This window comes from Epinephelus lanceolatus, chromosome 7 (assembly GCF_041903045.1).
Source record: "Epinephelus lanceolatus isolate andai-2023 chromosome 7, ASM4190304v1, whole genome shotgun sequence".
NCBI classification, from domain to species: Eukaryota; Metazoa; Chordata; class Actinopteri; order Perciformes; family Serranidae; genus Epinephelus; species Epinephelus lanceolatus.
Genome location: NC_135740.1, coordinates 2,712,145 through 2,734,489, shown reverse-complemented (window position 1 = coordinate 2,734,489; position 22,345 = coordinate 2,712,145). Strand labels below are relative to the sequence as shown.

General features: G+C 41.5%; 1 protein-coding gene across 1 annotated transcript; it reads right to left on the bottom strand.

The window, feature by feature from the left end:
• Positions 1-16,425: 16,425 nt before the first annotated feature.
• Positions 16,426-21,559, bottom strand: LOC144463779 (sterile alpha motif domain-containing protein 3-like). The gene is made up of 8 exons (XM_078169168.1): positions 21,364-21,559; positions 20,100-20,261; positions 19,875-19,962; positions 19,580-19,744; positions 19,106-19,309; positions 18,703-18,874; positions 18,511-18,590; positions 16,426-18,035 (listed from the first exon to the last, which is right to left on the bottom strand). Exons 1-5 carry the CDS (start codon positions 21,516-21,518, stop codon positions 19,196-19,198), a joined length of 684 nt encoding a protein of 227 aa, XP_078025294.1. The 5' UTR covers positions 21,519-21,559; the 3' UTR covers positions 16,426-18,035; positions 18,511-18,590; positions 18,703-18,874; positions 19,106-19,195.
• Between the last annotated feature and the right edge of the window lie 786 nt (positions 21,560-22,345).

The following is a 22,345-nucleotide window of genomic DNA, read 5'->3' as shown; positions in this document are numbered from 1 at the left end:
CAGGGTAAAGAAGGCCAGAAAGAGAAAGGCGAGTGCTTGCTGGCGCTAGGAGCTTTGGCTGCAAAACAGGGAAAGCTACCTTACAGGGAAACAATACAACTAACCTACTATAAATCACATGCTTACAATGATGTATTAGTGGAGGGCCCAGGAGACATTAGACTGCATGGACGATCCACAGGATCACGCTGTAGCGTGGAAGGAATGGTGACAGCAAGAGTTTGGTGTAATATGAGAGGTTGTACTAATATGGAAGTAGGGTTCACTATATCCCTAAAAGTGGCACGACAATGGCTTCAATTAGGCCCCAGATCCCCAAGGAAGCCAAGAGATGTGCCAGTGCAATGGGTGGAGTTAGTAAGAACCTCCACTTGGAAGTCCAGTGCTTTCTATCAATGGCTGGAATACTCTGCTAAACAGGTAACCAATATTACGTGTGTAGCATGCCACAGAAGGAGGGGCCTACCAAGGGTGAGGCCTCTCCCTGACATAGATAATTGCTGGAAGCAGGATAAATGTTTTGCTGCATGTGTCATGTGGATGGCCGCGGGTAGAGAGAGATGGACCAACACAACGGCTATCTGTCCAGAAAATCTTAAAAACACCTCTGATCAGTTCCAACAAGAATTCCAGGTACCTCCAGTAGTGCATTTGACACCAGACCTCATATTCCCATTTTGCGTAGCACGAGGAAACAGGATAGAACATTGGCTAAACAATGCCACCCATACTAACACTTCCCTGGAGGCGGAGAGGCTGATCCGATGCAGGTATGAAAAGATCATAAGAAATGTGTCCTCGTCAGCAGGTACACTGCAGCTCTCAGAGGCGCAGAAGGTATGTAATACAACTCGAGAAGCCAAAATCCAATGCCACCAGGTGGTCAATGGAGGTGATGATTCCATAGTTTTAGGCCAAAATTATAATGATACCACTTGGATTTGGGTACTAAACCTGACCGATGGTACCACTCCACTGGCGGACATATTTTGGATATGTGAAAGTGACCTTCAGGTAAAAGCAGTACTGCCAGCCAATTGGACGGGACTCTGTGCCCCAGCAATGTTAACAGGACCAATTACGATACTCAGTTTAACTAACAGCACCCCAGCGAGACGCCGTAGGTCATCTGAACCTCAGGGACGTTCCTGGGAGGAGGATGCTAGTGTATACATTACATGGGACCAGGTACCACAAGGAGTCCCTAGGGATCAACAGGCTATAGCAGATGAATGGATAGAGACGGGCAGAGTATTGGGCTCATGGCCAATTTGGGGAACCGTAGTGAATGCTCAATATATAGCCTGTAATAGCCGTTGGGTAAATTATTTGTGGTATAACCAACAAAGATTTGTGAATTGGATTATAAGGGCCCTTGAAGGAGTAAACGAGCAATTACATGCCACATCCCTAATGACGGTACAGAACAGACTTGTCATTGAGACCCTGCTAGCCCATGATCAAGGCGTCTGTGATATAATAGGGGAACACTGTTGTACTGTTATTCCAATGCACACGGGGGAGGGTGGCAATTTGACCAAAGCTTTGGAAGGCATGCGTACCTTACGAGATCAGCATGTACAGCACTCAAACTGGAACACCAGGATCCCCTCAATGTGGGAATGGTTATCAGCATTATCCCCTGAAAAAATATTAAAAATGATGGGAATGTTATTGGGAATTGTTGTGTTGGCCCTTCTCACGATAGCCTGCTGTGTTCTTCCCCTGGTGCGGCTTGTAATCAAGCGGACAATGACAAGTGTTACAGGACAATTTGTCGTAATAGACCAAGGGCCACGGCCCACTGGCGCTGAATCTTATGAAGATATGACTGGTTCCCAAAGACAGCTCCATAAAAAACAAGAGCAGGGCACAGGTGAAAAATGTAGAAATCAGTATGAGGTAATGCTACAAAACAGGGCATTGGGAATTGCTCAATATGGTCAGAGATCTAAGTCAGCAGAAGAAGTGTATGATGAAATTGCATAAAAAGACCCTGATACCTTCGCTGTCACCAGACCATTACTATTACTCACCAACACTTAAACTTCATTATCACTAATAAACTAATCCTTCTTGCATGGCTTATGTGTAGCATAAACCTAAGAGTAAATAGGGAAGAGGAAAAAACTATTATAGGGAGAGTGCACTAAAATGTTCTTTACACCTTTAAGATAAAAACAGACTATGGCTGGGTCTTGGAGAGCACCACATCCATACAAGCAGAACCAGGGGGACCAGCCTGTGTTCTGGTACCAGCAGCAGGGACCTCGTGTGATGAGACCCCCTCACCCTCCACCCTACCCCGGGACTGGCCTTCCACCGCCAACCCATCCCCCTGAGTTGCCACTGGACGAGCTCTACAATCAACTCCACACCCCACACCCAGCGATCCAGACACTGAACCACCCTCCATCGACCAGCCTGATCCGCTATCTACTGTCCCGCCCAAACCCAGAACCAGTTGCAGGCCCCAGCTACGCGGGAACCTGCCCTGAATCACTCAACCCAACTGCCAATACCTCCAGCCAGGAAGGTCAAACCCAGGTGGGTCCTGGGCCAGGAGCAGATTGGCACTTCACATAGCTATTCACCAACCACCCCACCACCTGTTAAGCCACGTTGGGCTAGCCCACCACCTCGAAATGTGGGTCACCTGAGCGTGCATGGGCTAACACCGACAACCCGCACTCTTCTAGAGAAGGAGTATAATGTGGACCCAGACGCAGTAGAAATCAGCCTCCGATGTCTGCCAGATGGAGCACCAGTAACAGCACAACATCTGAAACTGACAGCCGAGCTGCGTAACCAGCTTCATTTTGTTCCCGCGTTGCCCTTTCGCCGGCTGGTGCGCAGCCTTCCCCTCGACCTGCGAAAGAAGCTTCGCAGAGTCCGCCACGGAACGTACGCAATCAGGAAGGGAGAAAACAAAGGAATGCACAGGGTGCGCTTGCATCGACTCGAGCAGCAGGTGCTGGATCTGCGGGGCCAAGTTCGCGAACTGACTCAGGCCAGGGACACCTTACAGCAGCAACTTAATGCTTACGAGGCCACACAAGAAGAGGTCAACGTGCTGAAGGGTCAGCTGGCAACATACCGACGCTTGCGGATGCCAGCCTACGGGTTCGAGGGACTGTAAGGGGACAATGTTAACAACTACGGTAGCTATGAATCCTGCCATGAATCCTGCCAACTGTAATCACTATATGTGAAACTTATCAGGTATTCTCTGTAGCACATGTTAGTACTGACTGTAGTCACAATCACTGTATACGAATTCTCTGTGACTTATGTGTGATATATGTGTGATATCCACTAATGATCTACTGATATAATCACTGGAAAACGAAATTATGTATGGTGCTAACAAATCTTAAGCTAATGTTATGGGACTATATAGTCCCAAAGGGGGGATATATATATTTTCACCCCATTTTCTGTGATTTAAAAGTGTTGTGTGGGACTATGGAGCCCCAAAGGGGGGAATGTAGTGTAAAAGTCAAAACCCTCATCAGGGGTTAGACCATATAAGTTGGATAAGATACAAATAGCTATATAACCATGTTAGTGTGTAGACTTTTGCAAAAACTAATCCTGCATTCATGTGTAATATGCAATATAACGGTGTGAACTCTTAGTGACATCTCAGTTGTGAACTCTTATTGACACACATAACCTATCACGCGCTGTGTAATGATATAATGCATTAACCTACACTCACATGATGTTGTGAACTTATAGTGACACTCATACAAGCTGCCACGTGCTGTGACAGCACTTGATTGTACTGCCTAAATGCACTTAAGAGTTTATATAACACGGGAAAAGGTCACACACACACTCAAATGATTGTATCACAAGGGACTGTAGCATGTGAGTCCCTAGAGATCACATGTTTTTCAAAAATAGAGCACGAGGGACCGTAGCATGTGAGTCCCCAGAGATCACATGATTTTTTAAAAAATAGAGTGAGAGCGATTCCAGAAATACTGGTGGCAGATTCCAGTTGAGCAGGAATAAAGGCAAAAGTCTGCTACCAGTAAAAACGGATCGAAGTGGGAAGGACTACAGAAATGGGTGGAGATCTCTTCGACCTCCACCAGCATATAAGCCAGAGCGCTGAAAGCAGGTTTTCAGTTTGTCTGTGTTGTTGCCTGTGAACACAATAAACTCGATTGCACCAGATTCTGCCTATCTCCAGTGTTTTTCTTAGTACCTGGCAGCCGAACCTAAGATACTGAATTGACAACAAAAGACATTTTAGAAGAAACAAGGAGGACGGGGTCGGGAGCCGTCAGGCCCAATTCCAGGCACCGATTTCAGTCACCGCAATATATATATATATATATATATATATATATATATATATGTATATTAGGCTGACCAAACGTCCTCTTTTGCCCGGACATGTCCACTTTTCACGTCCTGTCCGGGGCGTCCTGGGGGTGTTTATAAATTGATGATAAAGTCCGGTTTTCCGTGTGTGTGTGTGTGTGTGTGTGTGTTAGAGTGCGGCATATTTCTGTCCGAACCCGACAGTCATTCTTTTTTGTTATGTCCGAAACCGAATCAAGCCCAACATTATTTAATTACTAAAGCACTGAGTTTGTGTCACACAGTTGTTATGGTTAGCTACAGGCTATTTAACAGGCGCACCGTGGGTGCTCCGCGGAGAGGGAGACCTCCGTGTTTGAGACGGAAGCGGGCGGCGGGAGGTCCGAGGCTTCCAGCAAGGGGAGAGGAAGAAATATGACAAAATAAGATAAAATAGGAAAAACCTGTCTCCCTCTTTTATTTCATTTTCAGCATTTAATCAAGGCGGAGGCGAGTGGCGGAAGGTCCGAGGCTTCCAGCGAGGGGAGAGGTAGAAACAAACAGCCAATGTGTGTGTGTGTGTTCTGTTCAGGTGTTGTCACGTAAATAACAGTGCCCAAGCAATAAACAGGACAGACAATAGGATTTTATTTATTTTTACACTACATTTTCAATGAAAGCTGACCAAATTTGACCCGAGCCCGAATACAGTTTATACATTTTTAACCGAACCGTCGGGTAGGCTTACTGTCGGGACCCGTCGGGCTCGGATCGGGTAGCCACACTCTAGTGTGTGTATGTGTCCCCTATCTATAGGGGCCTATCTGAATTTCTGTCTTTGAGAGATATTATTTTGTAATATAACTGAATTTTCTATCCATACATATAAACTTTTCCAACACTCGGGCCCAGTGTTATATGGTCACCCTATATATATATGTGTGTATATGTGTATATATGTATATATATCCACAGAGACAAACAGTGACACTTGACTCATATGAATAGGTTGAATGCGCATACATCTTGTGTATTAAATGTTTATATCGTCACACTGCATTTTTATAAATGCACCCAGGTGCCGTCTCACCGTCCCGCGACAGACTAGCCTACAACTAGTCACCGACTGTGTCGGGTAGGTAGATGCTGCCCTTGTTAAGTCACTGAAAACAGTCTGGCTTTGTATTATTAGCACTATTTATTGGCTATAATGTTAATTATAGGAATAATGCATAATTATAAAAATGTCCCATTATCAGCCGATAATTTATCAGATCAATATATATTGTGCATCCCTTATGTGTGTATATATATATATATATATATGTGTATATATATATATATATACACATATGTATTTATTATTTGTCAGTCTGGAAGCTGTAGTCCCACAGGATCTTAGCCCTGTTGTTCTCAACACCTTCGGTGGAGTGTCCCATCAGGATTTGGGTACTTCAAGTCCATACTGGGTACAGATGTTCCTGTACGCTATCTCAGCCACTTGATTGTGCCTCTCAGTGTACGCTGATCCTGCTTGCACCCTACACCCTGCCACTATGTGCTGGACCGTCTCAGGAGCATCTCTGCACAGCCTGCACCTTTGGTCTGATCTACTGTGGTAGACCCTTGCCTCTATGTCCCTTGTGCTTAGAGCCTGTTCTTATGCTGCAATGATTAGTTCCTCCATGTTATCTGTCATTCCACCATCCTCCAGCCACTGGTAGGTCTTCTTGATATCAGCCACCTCCTCTATCTGATGGTAGTATGCACCATGTAGGGGCTTGTCCATGTCCTTGTTTGCAGACGTCCCTCTTTCCAGCAATGATTTCCAGATCCTCCTGAAGGATCCCGAGGTGTTCCCAGGCCAGATGATATGTATAATTCCTCCAGTGAGGGGAGCCCAGCCTCATTTCGGCAGCTTTAATCTGCCACCTCATTCTTTTGGTCACTACCCAGAGCTCATGACCATAGGTGAGGGTTGGGATACAGTTGGACCAGTAAATCAAAATCTTCGTCTTCTGGCTCAGCTTCCTCAACACCACGGCAGTCCATCGCAGTGCCCACATCACCGCAGACACTGCAGCAAACCATCAATCCAACTCAAGCTCCGTTCTACACTCACTCGTGAACAAGGCCCTGAGATACTTGAACCTCATTGCTTGAGACAGTAACTCCCTACCAACCCAGAGGCTATTTTCCGGCAAAGAACTATGGCCTCAGACTTGGAGATGGTGACTGTCATCCCAACCCCTTCACACTTGGCTGCAAACCACCCCCAGTGCATGCTGGAGGTCATGGTGTTACGAAGCAAACAGAACCATTTCATCTGCAAAGAGCAGAGATGCAATTATGAGGTCCCTGAACGGGACTGCTTCCTCCCCCTGGCTGTGCCTTGAGATCCTGTCAATGAATGTTTTGCCCTTATTTTGAAAAAGACAGTATTCCTACTTAGCTGTTTTCATAGCTAATGAAAATTAATATTTCAATAATATTCCCATTGACATGCAGCCTATGGGTGGTGGACTTGTTGGACCGTGTGAACACAGCCTTCCTCTCTCTCTCCTATAACCACCTTTTTGAAAAGGTCAGCATTGTGATATTTGTGCACATCTAGAAATCTGTTGATATCCAAGTCTTTCTAATGTTTAAAAGCCCAGGTAAGATGCATATTCCCAATACGCTGCCAGCATATCTCATGTTTTTATCAGTAAATGCTAAATTTGGGAAAAGGCCTAATTCGGGAAAGTCTAACTGGAAAATGCCATTTACATGACCTGCATCAAATTCAAAATATTGTCATATTCTGAATAATAGTGGGATATTAGTGTGCGTGTAAACATAGCCACTGTTGCACCAAGTGATATTCCTTCATTACCATGTATACACACACACACACACACACACTGCAGTTCATTTTGACTTCATTCCACATATACAGTCCTGCTGCAGGAAATATTTACTAAAGCAAAAACTGTGGATTCGTCTGCTGAAAACAGTCCCCAACAAAGGCACTACTTTTTCCTGTTTGTGTAAAATTTGCTAAAAAAACAAAAACTAACCAAAACTATTTCTCAAAGATTTGCATCTTCAGTATGAACAGCAGGACTGCCAAGAACAGGCTTGCGAATTGGAAAATATGTACAGATTTAACTAACACACATTGTTGGTTTTTGTTTTCTCAAGTGATTGGCAGTGGCAGGTACAACAGTTCACACAGGCTCAGAAACAGGCTGGCAGGAAAAAGCCACCAAGTTAGGGGATAAGGCAGGGGAAAGTCCGTGGGTATCTGGGGCTGGCAACAGCAAGCGGAGAGATCAGTCAAACAAGTCTGAAAAGGCAAAAGGCAAAAATCCGAAAACAGGCTGGGGTAAAAAAAAAACAAAAAAACAGACATGTAATTTCAGGAGGTTAGAAAAACAGGTTCAGAATACACATTTTTGTCCATTCCATCAGTTACTATGTCAGATTAGGTGATTGTGAAGTCATGAAATCTTGCCATGCCTTGGCCAACATACATGACTGACTACATGTTGGTCCAAGATCAATCATCCACTTGTGTCCTATTTTTATTTTCATTACTATTTATTATTATTTCATTCACTGTGGCTGGTCATGTCCCGGCCAAACTGTTTTACTGTAGTAACATAAAAACTGTCACCGTATGGGAGGAGCCACATTTAAAGTACTGCATGCAAACCATGCAAGTCACTGAGTCCTACACAACAACTTCCTGCAAATGTTTCACAATGAAAGCCTTTTTATGATATGAAGGGATTCTCTCCACTGAAATTACAAGGGGCATTTAAGGCTTTTAAATTCAAACAGATACATTAAGTGTTGAGTTTTTAAAATGGATTAAAAATAAAAGTAGAAAAATACAGAGGGAATGAGAAATAAAGGCCCATTTCTAATTTAGTCTGTTTCAAATGAAGCTGGTACCCTCTGCAGTTGTGGTAAGTAAAAGCCCTGCCACTATTTGTGAGGTTTATTCCTTTATATCCTTCTCCATTGTTAAGAAATAACTTGATGCTAATGGCAATACCAGGTTGCTGAAATGCCTCTGCTGTTTAATGCCATCATCTTTCCTTTTTGCACTCTGTGTGGTCAACATCCCTACTGAAAATATCAAAAAGGTTATCCACGGCAGCAGATCGCTCTGTGTTCCTATTGGTCAAAATGACAGCTGTGACTTAAAGAGTCATGGAAAACCTGGTATACAATGTGTGATTTGGAGCTGTCCCACATGAAAGATGACCAATGTGGAAAAAAACATGGCAATATCTTTGGTCGTGGCTCTAAAACAGTGGTCCTACGTTGCACAGTGAGAGAGTTTCAAGGATGGCCATCAAAGACAGCCAGGGATAAAATTCTGACAGTGTCAGAAATTTGGGTTGACCATCTCACTGTGTGACTGCCCTTATGAGCTACCTCTACTAACCAACCAATAGAAAAACAGCATGAAATGATGCACTGGTGCTAAACCCAAACAAACAGATGGATAGCAGCTCGCCATGGAGGCAAAATGCGTTAAAATAAATGTGTGGGATTCCAGCAAAGACGAAAACATTGAGCGCGTTTACATGCACACTAATAAACCGATCATTATCTGATTTCTGGAGTTACCTGATTATTCAAGTGGTCATGTAAACAGCATAATCCGATAGGCTTTATGAGATAAAAGCCATTATCTGATTATGAGAAATCAGATAAACACATCTAGCTTTTTCCCCAATAGTCAGATTATTCGGTGCATGTATACCCTTTAATCTGGTTTCTTTCAGGTTTTGCTATTTTATACTCCCACTCCACTACATTTTAGAGGGAAATATTGTAATTTCTACTGCACTACGTTAATCTGACAGCTTTTGTTTCCTTTCAGATAAAGATTTTACATAAAATAATATATTTTTATATTCTCAGTGTTTAAATTATCACTTTTATTTTATCTTACTTATATGTTATGCACTTTGTGTGACAAGTTTATATACAATACACTTGTATATTGCACTTTGCAGTACTTTTACTCCGAATCTACCCAAAGTATGTAAAATTGGCTCCACGTTGATAAACTACACTTTAGAATGCTCTCACATGTATTTGTTAATGATAAAAACAAACAGTACTGTAAGAATATAAGATGTCAGCATGATGAGTGCTTTATTTTATATGACTTGCATACTTTTCGAGGTTTTTCAAGGATATGAGTACCTACTGTAACAGGAAGTTTGAGTTTTATGTCATGTACTTGGGGAGAACTCCAACTGAAGGACTGAATCATGTAAACCAGGTTTTTCTGATTATCAGATTATTGAAGTGCACGTAAATGCGTCAAATCAGATTATTACCATTACCTGATTATTCCCAGTTATCTGATTATTGTGCACATGTAACCGTGCTCATTGTGGAGTTGTGGCAGCAGAAGCCTTGCCTGTATGATGTGTCCTACATGATGTGTGTCAAACATGCTCGACTTTTTGTCGGGACATCAGGTGTCCCAGACACTGCATCAGTTGCCATCTACTATAATACACTACACAGGATAAAATGATTATTATTGCACAAAACACTCATTGTCGTCCATGATCTGAACCCACACCATAGGACAGACACGTCGGGCTATATTCGGCTTGATATTGTTTAGTCTGAATCTGGCATTACTCAGAAAAGGGATTTTGCAGGCCTGAAAACATGAGACAAAATGCTCCATTATTTTTACATGTAGCATTGCAGTGTAAACACTAAAGCATCTGCATGAATCTATTATAGAACTGTTAAATGTAATGCATGCAAAAACAGAATACCAATCATCAGCACTGTCTACAAATTATGTTTTTTTAATTTAAATTATTCATTCCAGCCTTCAGGGAGTCCAAGGAGATGATTCAAAGAAAATATGCTATGACTTGATTTGAGACAGAAGAGACAACACAAAGACAGATTTATGTAGGGGCTACTCTCAGTTTTTTTTTAAAAATGTGTAATCTTGTTTGTTGCCACATTGGTTGACTAATATGTGTCCTTAAAGTATGGTCAGAAAAACAAACACACCAGTTGTGTGCTCCTTATAAGATGTCCCAAATATCTCTGCCCTGCTCATGATTAAACACCCAGGAGTCCAGTCCGGGGCAGGCAGATGGCAGGAACATCACATGCACATCAGTTTGCCTGGGTGATTTTAACCAGGCATGCTTTCAGCCAGTGCTCCCCAAATTCACTCAGTATGTGAGCTGTGCCACAAGGGGAAACAATACTCTCGATCATGTCTACTGTAACTTAGGCCTTCAGGGCAGTGCCCCTTCCCCATCTGGGGCTCTCAGACCACCTCTCTCTGCTCATCCTCCCTGCTTACATCCCTCTTAGGAGGACCGCAAAACCTTGCATTAAAACTATCACAACATGGCCCGAGGGAGCACTTTCACAACTCCAAGACTGTTTTTCATGCACTGAATGGTCCCTGTTTGAACAACTGGATCTTCAGGAGTATACAGAAACTGTTCTTTTTTACATTAACACCTGCATTAACAACGTAACTTTAAACAAACGCATCCTGGTCTTCCCCAATCAAAAGCCATGGATGACGTCAGAAGTACATAAACTCTTCACTGCACGGGACAGGGCCTTCAGGTCAGGGGACAGAGCTCTTTACACCACTGCTAGGGTTGATCTGAGGAGAGGGATCAGGGCTGCCAAGCTGGCCTATAAAGGCAAAATTGAGGACTTAGTCTCGGATAACAACCCGAGACGAGTGTGGCAGGGGCTACAACATCTCACCAACTATAAAGGCAGCAAAAAGGCAATAACAACAACAAATGGAACCCTGCTGGCAGAGAAGCTTAATAACTTCTTTGCCCGCTTTGAGACCAGAAGCTCTTCCACTCCACCCCTCCTGGTCACTGACACACCTGCACTCACTATTCAACAGCGCCTTCAACACCATCATCCCAGACATCCTGATAAATAAACTGCTGACCCTCGGCCTCCCCCCACACACCTGCAGCTGGATCAAAGACTTCTTGACTAACCCTCCACAGTCTGTCAGAGTCGGCCCTCACCTTTCCTCCACAATCACACTCAGCACCGGCTCACCTCAGGTCTGTATGCTGAGTCCCCTCCTCTATTCACTATACACCTCTGACTGTACACCAACATTTTCATCTAACTCTGTTATTAAGTGTGCAGACGACACTACTGTGGTTGGACTTATTACAGGTGGTGATGAGGTGGTGATGTCCGAGTGGTGCATCTGTCTCATCCTCAACACTACAAAAACAAAATAACTCAATCGATTTCAGGAAACACAATACAAGTCACCAGCCTCTCTTCATAAATGATGAGTGTGTGGAGAGAGTTAATTCATTCAAATTCCTTGGTGTCCACATCACAGACTGTCTGTCATGGTCATCTAACACCTCAGCGATTGTTACAAAGGCACAAGAGCGCCTCCACTTCCTGAGGATTCTGTGTGGTTTGCTGGATGTTCTGTTGCAGACAAGAAAGCTCTCCAGAGAATCATAAAGACAGCAGAAAAAATCCTCAGTTGCCCCCTCCCCTCTTTGTCAAACATTGCAAACAGCCACATTCTCTCAAGAGCTAAAAACAGCATTAAGGACAATACACATCCCGGTCATCACCTGTTTGAACTGTTACCCTCCGGCAGGCGTTATAGGTCCATCAAATCCAGAACCTCCACAGATAATAAACACAGATAATAAACTCTCCCACCTGCCGCCCTCTTGCACATGAACACTTGCTCTGCATTTTAAATTGTAGTATTTGTATTTATTGTATATTGTTGTATTTATTTATTTATGTATGTGTGTACCCAGTGGAGTTGCACTCTGAATTTCATTGTACTGTAATGTACAATGACAATAAAGGCTTTCAATTCAGTTTGGTGCTTTCTGAACTGGTGCCCTTAATTGCATCCTCATCCACCAGGTGGTGTGAAATCTCCACAGGATACACACTGCCATTAGAAATCACTGAGACAAAAAGCTGAATGCCTTCAACTTCAAAATACAAAAGCAGCAAATTGCTTTGTGTTTAAATTACGTGAGCGACTGAAAATCATAGCAATTTACCTCTAGCTTTGTGTCTCATAAGAGGTACAGTGGACATATCCTGGATGATGCAGTTTGGATAAAATGAGAGCTTTCAGCCTAAAAAATTCTCCACAAAATACGTTCTACTAAATCCCTTAAAATGTGCTTCTTAAAGTAAGGTCTTTCTCAACATTCACATGCATTGAGCCATGCTGTGTCTGACATCCAAACAGTTGCAGCTGCTCAGTTGCAGCTGTGAGCTGCCCAGCTAGCCTCTGAGCTGTCTCACAGGAGGAACTGAGTGTAGTGATGGAGGGCTCTTCAGCAGTGGCTGTGGAGGAGAGAGAGAGCATTGCTCCAGTTCTCTCTGGATGCTCTTATGCTAGCTAGCTGGACAGGCTCTGATCACTCACCTGCCTCTTCACATACTGTATGTGCACTGACACAATACATGTCTGGCTTGGTGACAATGGTGCCATTTAAATTTGGACAGCACTGGAACACTGAATTGTCTGTGAAGGTATACAGGCTGTGTTTTTTTGTAACTTAGTCAGAAACAAGTTGTTCTGTAATGTGTCTCATTTAAGGAGGCACTTGCAGTGTTAGATTTGCTGAGACTACACATAGAGCTTAACTGTGTAATTTTACAGGAGCTTTACAGATTGCCACATTTAGTTATTAATTGTTATCACATACAGGGCTGTAATGGTAAAAACAAATTATAGGTTGTGGACCTTTCAGACACTATGGCTATGTTGACATTACAGGACTTATTGGGCCTCATGCAAAAAAAGATTATTTTTGTGCGAACTGGGATTCACTAATGTCCTCTTATTTTTGCTATTCTCTTAGGTAGAGAAATTGTGACGAGTGGTCAAGAGCACTCTTATTAAGAGAAGAGAAAAATGTCTCGTTTTCAATGTCCAGAAATTTCTGCTCAGTGCAAGGAAAAAAAAATATGTTTTTACCTGACCACCAGTTGGGAACCACTGTTTTAGAGTAATTATGATAATTGGATTACTAAATGTAATGGCTAAAGAAATACTACTATACTATGATCCAAATTATTGTAATTTCAATTACTGTACATCCCTCTGCTAACCAGTGGTGAAATGTAACTAAGTACTTTTACACAAGTACTGTACTAAAGAACAAATCTGAGGTACTTTTACTCTGCTTGAGTATTTTAATCTCATTAACTTTCTCACTTTCTCCCTCTACTCCAGTACACATCAGAGGGACATGTTGTACCTTTTACTTCACTACTTTATTTAATAATATTTACTTCACAGATTAGGATTTTTGCCCACAAACTACATGAAGATATACAAGTCAGCTAACACACCATGCTGATTAATTAGAAAATGGGCCCAAACAACGCATAGTGTGTCCAAATTCACACCTGTTCTTCTCTATGGATTTTCTCCGCGACCGTTCGTCATAGCGAGAAGCCAACTCATATCACATGAAACAGCGGAACCGTAGCTTTCCGACAAGACCACTTGTCAGTAGTCCAATGTTTTCACAGTGAAAAAAAATGATAAAGTTACACTAAAATTATGTATAACAAAGCTTTCATACAGCTTTGTACACACATTACTCTTGGATGGATTACTTGTGAATGCAGGGTCGCACAGAAATGCCACGCATATCACATGAAAGTGCAGGACCAGAGTTTTCCAGTGATACCATATACATCATTGTGTTGTCATCCCATCACGCTGTAAATCCAGATTAATTGTCTACAAAATAAAAACCTGTCGAATTTCTTTACAATCCATTATACAGTTCTTGTTATAGTGAGGAATATCGTATCTTACCACGTCTTAGGCTTGCGTGTGTTTCTCCCTGTCTATCCACATTTGTAGTCCGGCTTTCAAGATGCAAATATCTCCATATTGTCCAGTTGACACTCCATCAAACTTTGTATGACAAGACCAGCATACTTCACCTTTGCCCACCCAGACAACTGCAGCCTAATTATGCATGCTGACAGGGCAGTAGTCACCATATACATTGAAGGGGACACGCCCCCTCCCCAAGGCCCAAAATGACCCCCCAATACATAACTGAAACTGAAAAACAATAACAAAAAAAACCTTCAGGTCACGTCAAAGAGCAGCACATAGCACAGAGAAGTAAGTCAAGATCATGTCAACAAGAAAACAGCCAGATTTTTTTTTTTACTGCAAACAAAAGTGGCAAATATTATCTTGGAGGACATCATTGCACTTGGTTGACTATTTTTCTATTATCTTAGATGTAAATATGGCATGTTTTTTCCAATAAAACACATTTTTGACTTGTGAATGAGTCAATGGAATTTCTTGCAATAATGAAAAAATACTGGCAATCATGTCCGCCTGGCTCAAATCACATGTTTTGGACAACTGTGAAGTGACAGAATGTCCCACTATCATGGTTCTTATATTGCCAGATTCCAGAGAGTCTCCTCTCTTCATATATGGCAGAATATGTCAACTTCCAACTTGCTATGGTGAGATACATGTAAAAATGTAAGAATTTAGTAACACAGATTTGTTTTTTCCATTGATATAAAATTAATATAAAACACAGGCACATAGAAGGACATGTAATGATGACAAATCTGGATAGCTCAGATTGTCCTGAAAAAAACAAGATACAGCATGTGTATGTAGCCTTTGTAATGACCGTGATATGAGCTTAAAAGTAAAGACAGTAAAAATACCCCAAAAAAGGCCTAGAGCTCAAAGGGATCAACTATTGTTTAAGTCATTTTTCATGCATTTAAATAGAAGAAGACAAAAACAACAGACATAGTAATATCCACATCGGCTAATGCACATGGTAATGTCCTCCTTCTCGTGTCTACCTGTCGGCGTCCTGTGTCTACCTGTCAGAGGCTTTGTCTGTGACTCGACTTTTATCCAGTTTTTATAGAGATATGGACCACATCTCCTAATTATACCTTTAAACCCTGGTTGTTTTTTAGCCATATCTTTTAACTGGATTAAGGATTTTGGTCATCGGACTTAGATTTTATCTTGTTTTACGCAATTCTCTGACAGAACACTCACGGAAGAGCGGGATCACAGGCCCAGACCATGTAACCTGTTTTTAAATCACTACTCTTTTACAGATTATGGGATTACTTTTAATGTATTATTTTAAGTTTTCCTTTTAAACGTTCAGGATGTTTTAAGAGTATTTTGTGGACTGACTTAATGGCGGTATGTGTGGACTGTAAACACCAATACTCACAGTTAAGGGATGATGTCGAGCACCTGAGGAGTGACCTTCGGAAAAAGGACGATGATTGAAGGCTGTGTTGCCGTGGCTGCCGCCGAGTCAAAACAAATCTCTTATCTTGCATTCCCAGTGGCACCCTCCTCCCTGATGTCGCAGGTGGTCTCTGCCTCAGCAGCTACCCTCCCTTGGCTGCCATCGCTGCACACTGACATGGCTCCAGTCCGGCTCGAAAATGCAGGTGAGGTGAGTGGCCCCTCGTCCACCGGACAGCTGGATATGGGAGCTCCAGACACCACCAACACTGCTGCCGTGGACGGGTGTTTGACAACACCAACGCTACCAGCTGATCCGGAGGTTGGCTTTGGTTCCGGGCTCCTGGCCCTAGTCCACTGCTCCACCCCCAAAATCATTCGAGCTGCCTTGGACCGAGGTGGTGTGCCGCAGCAGAAAAAGATCCGGCTGGGTTAAGAGCCTCTCCACCTGCTGAGCTCTCCAACTGTTTTAACATCCTGCACACTAAGAAATCAAAGTACAAGAATGGACCTAAAAAGGTACATATGCTTTGTCGCCCCAGCAGTACCCTAGCAGAGTACAAGTATGTACCTTTGAACAAGGTACATACTTGCTCCTTCTTGTCTGTACCTCTAAAGGAATATTTCTGTACCCCTAGCAATAAAAATGTACCTTCATTTCCTGGTACAAAAATGTACCTATTAGAAAGGTACAGAACTTGTACCTGATAAGGTACAGCTGGAGCGACATGCCATTTTGTACCTTTAAGAGACAAAAACATACCCTTAAATTCAGAGACATAAACATTTGCAATTATTCACCAAAATTTATTAAAAGTATTAATTCGTTTACATCCATTAACGAAATCAATTTTACATGTAAACTAATCCAAACAGAACAGCAGTGCTTTTCATTTCATAACATGTAAAAGTTGAGTACAAAATTGAGTAAAAAGCACACTTACAAAATACAAATTCATAACTCATGCAGGGTAAGATTCAATTCCTTAAGTATTATAACTCTGCAAAACACTTCAAAACTGAGTATAAAGTACAGAACAAAATGCAAATTTATAACTCATACAGGATATTAATTCTGCATAAAACACAACATTAACAAAATTAAAACATGTGGTATGCGTTTCAATTCCTTCAGAGCTTAACACAAAACTGAAAGCATCATGCCCAATGAGCCGTTCATTAACCAGCTTTAAAGGAAGGAAGGAAAGGAGAAAGGAAGGAAGGAAGGAAGGAAAAAAGGATGGAGGAAAGAAGGAAAGGAGGAAGGAAAGAAGGATGGAGAAGGAAGGAAGGAGGGGAGGGAGGAAAGAAAAAAAGGATGGAGGAAAGAAGGAAGGGAGGAGGGAAGGATGGAGAAGGAGGGAAAGGAGAAAGGAAGGAAGGAGGGGAGCAGGTAGGAAGGGAGGATGGAGGGGAAGAAGGGAGGAAGGAGAGGAGAAAGGAAGGAGGGAGGATGAGGAAGGAAAGGAGAAAGGAGGGATGAAAAGGGGAAGGAAGGAAGGAAAGAGGAAAGGAGAGACAAAGGAAGAAAAACAGTCAAAACAGATAACAGGAGGGTTAAGTTTAAATCACATATCTGGCTACAATCTGGACAGGAGACTTGTGTTAATGGCAGGTGTAAAAGGGGGAAAAATTCTGTCATTCTAAATCATAGTTTTCTTTGAAAAAAATAGTAATTTTACATCATCAGTAATGTCTTGTTGGACTGACAAATGTAGAAGGTTTTTCTCTCTGCATTTAAGAATGAATCCAAATAGATTATCTCTGAAATCTTATAACAGTTTATCTAAATTTGGGTCAACTGTTTGGGGATCAGAAGCACTTGGATCAGTCTCAGAATTTTGCTGATCCAGGTTCAAGCTATGTTGCTGTACTATGGACTCAATGGGACAATCATTTTTATTATCAGAAGGCCTAAACACAAAGCAGCTGTGCTTCCTGTACACACATTTTCTAAAAGAATGGAAGCGGGAAAAAGTTGACTGGCAATCGCCTACCCCACAGGTGATACTAAAATTTGGTTCATGTGCATGAACAAGTCCAACATGTTGGAGCAGCTTCCCTAGAGTAAATGTCCTTCGAGTGCACTTTGGGCAGTGGTGTAGTTAAGGCATGATGATCTAACACAGAAGGTTAATCAGTCGGAGTACAGTTACTGGCAGGGGCTTGTCTCCCTCTTCCACAATACTGACAATGCACCTCTGAAGGAAGGTCAGTGTGTTTTTCAGGTGCAGTGGGTAGGCATGTTGAAAGCAAAATACATACTGAAGGCTGTTATGAAGGCTTCATCAAGGCCTGTACACTGGCACACGTCTACTCCATCTACTTTCACCACACTAAGCCCTCTTCCTGTAATCGCCATTTTCCAGTCAATGTCCATCAGTTGTATGGTTGGATAGGGTGTAGCAGGGTCCCCCTACGTAAGAAAAATATGCACAATATATCAACAATTATGTTAAACATCTGACATGGGTTTAATCGGTACATAACCATTTAAGTCCATTCCAGACTTTTCACAAATGTAATATATTTTTATTTACATATTAAAAAATTCTATAAATGAATCAACAAAATTTCAAATGCGATTAATCTTTCAGTTAAACCATATTTTTTTCTGTAAAAATGCAGCAAATATATGTTGAAAATTCCCTGTAAACAGAGAGGTGGACTTAAGGGCTTTACACTAACCTTATATTTTTCATACTACGCTTACTAAAAAAAACAAGCAAACACAATATTAATACAGATAAAGGCTGTATTAGTTTTAAAAAGTTAATGTTTAAATCAAGCATATCTACATGAAGCAGTTAATTCCTGTATCCAAGCAATATTTTCCTGAGCATGTATTTGCATGAGGTCTACCAGTACAGGAGAACAATCCAGATGCCTACCTCTCCCATTGTGATGTAGTGTTCAATCTTTTCTCTGAAGATGGATGGCAAGAGGATAAGCCCGGCCCTTAAGTCGATTCCTGCAATGCAGAAAAATATCCTACATTCACAATCACACGCATTTTCAAGTGTGCAATGTGGTAATTACAGCGGATCTACTGTCAGGTTCATTAGCAAGGTGACTGTCACTACCTGGTAGATCCTCAGCTAATGCATCCCGTCTTGCATCAGTGTACTGTTTTGCTAGGGGAGATTTTCCCTCGGCAAGTTTCAGCACATTTGGCAAAAGTCCAGCAAAGCCCTCTTTGAAGCGATGACAGAAGCTGCTTGTTGAAGGGTGGATTCGGTCAACCTCGTCAAAAAACTGTAGAATATACATGAAGACACTATTATTAACATTAAGTACATCACTGAAATTAATTGTAAATTATACAATTGCTGTTAAGCCTCAATACTATGGCTTTTACAGACTGCAACTGACTGTAGCAGACTTAATATATTTATTTTCAGTGACCGCAAATGTTACAATATTCTAAATTATTACATAAATTTATAATGCTCCCCTGTAACATTCAAGTTTTTTCACTGTACATACTCCAGCAGGCGTCCTTAAGTATGGGTATTTGTTGAGTACATCCCCCACAGGCATCCCTTCCATGATTTCATGACGTCTCCAGGAAAACGTTCATGCCATGCGGTCTTTGACAGTTGAGATGTCTGGATGCGTTTTCCGATACTCACTTTGTAGCACGTTCACATGGGCCTCAACAGATGTGGAATCCTCCCCAACACAAATGTCCTTTGGAAAAAGGACAGAGACAGATTATGCTCAGATAGCGACAGATAATGACAGAGATATATCCTAAAGTCTGCACACTCATTCTACATTAAGGAGCTTTGGATAAAAAATATCCACTGAACTGCATAAAATATTTGAGACATACAGTAGTGTACAGTCAGAGGAAGGATGGGAGTAGAGTGTATACAAAAAATATTTAAATGTCTATAATATCAGCCTCATATTGTCTTGCACTAAGTGAAAAAGTAAAAGTGATGGCAATGGACTTACAAATGTTACATTAGCTGGCTTTCGGCACAAACTTGTAGATGCACTGGTGGCTTTGGACTGCCTTGTGTGGCCAAACTTCTCTTTCAGCTTTCTGACTTCACTGTCGCTGAGAAGTGGTGCACGTTCTGCTTTAAATTTCCGCTTTAGGGACATGTGCCACGTGTGCTAGTAAAAATAAAACACATTTGATTATTTGGCATAATTCAGCAGGTAAGGATTAAGTAACAATACCTTGTGCAAATATATACATACAGATAAGTCAGTGATTTAAAAACAAAACAAGAACGCAACTTACATAGCCATTCCCCTCCATATCTCTCAGGAAAGGGTATTTCATGATCAGTGCCTTGGCAACTTGAATATACTCTGCGTTGGTTGGATACCTAGTTCAAAGGTAGCCACAAACTTTAAAACAACCTCTTGGTTTTGTCTAAAGATAATTTCACAGTCTATGAGGATCACAAGTACAGTAGTTAAGTTGTAGTAGCAGAGGTGATAATACTGTAACAGTTATACTCACATGGTGTATTCTGCCATCATTTCATACAGCACTCTGATTATTTTGTTGCGTAGTTTTGGTACTTTGTGACTTGGTTCCTTGGCATCAAGCCTCATCTGAACATCTTTGGGAAAGGTTGGAAGAATAACCACGATGGGTAGTCTCTTGCGAACTGGTTCACCACTGCAATGCAACAAGATTACAGTGTTTCCCAATTATGGACCATTGACCAGCAGACAGCCACAATATATGCAAGTCTGTGACAAACTATAAGCTGAACCAAATTCAAGAAGACTAAGAAAACACCATGTAATAGAAATTCTTCGACCAGAAAGCTCTTGATCAGACCTGTTCTCGCTGCTCACATGGAAACTTAGAGTTTGGCATTATTGACAAAATCAAACCTCTTTCTTAAATACCAAAAACTTCTAGCATTGACAAGGCTCTTCAAGCTCATTTTCCTGTTCACATTTGTATGGACAACTCCAGAAACCTATGAAATATGATGGGTGGGTCTTATTATCTCCCATTTTTTCTACAATAGATACGGGCCTTCTTTCAGGCTTTGATTTGGATTTATTTGGGTTAAACAATAGAACATACATGATGAAACATATGTGTATTTGAACCCAGAGGATGGCATAACGAATTACTAAAACAGTTCCATTGTGGTCCTTGCTGGAAAACAGATAAACATTCAGCTGTTTTTTGTTAAGAAAGCCTAGGAATGAGGTTTAAAAAACATTCGGCAATGATGTGACATTATTTTGGGATGACTACTCTATTAGTGGTTTCATAAAAGTATTTACACACAAGAAAATGTTTTTAAAGAATCACTAATAATGTGGATATGATGAATAAACAGGTAGAGCCATTCAAAATTCATTTCACTCAAGCTACAACTGTCCAATAAGTTGAGGAAATTTAAACATTTTACTGTAATGCTGCCTTTTAAGACCAGGAAAAGCCAGGATTTAAGCTTAAAAAAAAAAAATCCCACAATATCTGGTTTCATTTCACAATGTCTCACTATACATCCTTTTCAAAAACCTGAACCACACACCATGCAAATGAGCAAACAACTACCATCATTAAAAAAATATTGATTAATTTTTACATTAGGCATATTAACCCCTTGAGCTCTTATTTTCCCTAAAACCCCCCCTTGGGTAGCTTCAAAGTTAGAGAAACACAAGATGTGTTTCCATATTGTAAGACAGTGGCACATCTATATTGTGTTGAAGAAATTAACCACAACTGCCTCTTAAAAGTTTCATGTACTTACTTTGGATCAGTTGAAGGCTGAGGTTGGAGCTCTGCTGTAGACTGAACTGGTACTGGCTCCAATGTAATGATGGTCTCATCCTCCTTGTATTGGTGCACAAACTGTTGAAATTTTATTTGCTTTTTGAAGGAACCATCAAACAGGTATCCAACCATGGCTTCAGTGAGTCCACAATCCACCGTTTATCCATCCACATCATTTTCTGAGACAGACATACACATACACGCACACAGACACGCACACAGACACGCAAAATTAACGTTACAACAGTTATGGGCCAATAAATGTTGAACACATGTATACACTTAGGTGCAACCAAATGTATGGAAGAGATGAGAAGCGCCATCGGGAAATGGCAGTTTAACGTTAGCTTAACATTAACTCTATGAATGCTTGCTAGCTAAACCATGAGCTAACATTAGTTACAGCGCAGGTGTCTGCCGTTTTGCATCCGAAATCCCAAGCGAAGCTAAATGACACCAAGCTTGTTTCAACTCGTGGACATTTCAAGGCAATTTGGCATTAACGTTACATAAAAAACTACAAGCTACACGGCCAAAATGTAATTTAAAACTTACATTACAGAAGCACAGGCCGTCGGATCAGAGCGCACGGTAAAGTTACCGTCGGAGGACGAGAGCAATTACGTTACTACGTCACGAGCACATGCCACAGCAGACTGCAGGGAAGCAAATGGGTTGCCAAACCCAAGTCTGCAGGGGCTCCATAAGGGAGTGACAATGAATAACTTACAGGAAAAACAAGTCCCCACAGAGGACTGCAAAGCATTACAAAATAGCTCAACGAAACCATGAAAAAAATTGTAGTTAATACTTGTAAAATATATATATATAATAAAATAGGGAGTAATAATGATGGCAAGTGGAAGCATTTCACTCTGCTATACTGACAGTTTATTAACTAAATGAACAAAATTGCTCAAAAAAAAAGTATCCTGTTACAAAGTTAAATAGTTTACATT

Excerpts from the sequence above, each read along its gene's own strand:
- LOC144463779 (XM_078169168.1), bottom strand. The coding sequence starts at position 21,518 with ATGGTTGGATACCTGTTTGATGGTTCCTTCAAAAAGCAAATAAAATTT. Across the intron at positions 20,262-21,363 it reads CAGCCTTCAACTGATCCAAA|TGGTGAACCAGTTCGCAAGA; the intron begins GTAAGTACATGA and ends GTTGCATTGCAG. Across the intron at positions 19,310-19,579 it reads AGCCAGCTAATGTAACATTT|GACATTTGTGTTGGGGAGGA; the intron begins GTAAGTCCATTG and ends CTTTTTCCAAAG.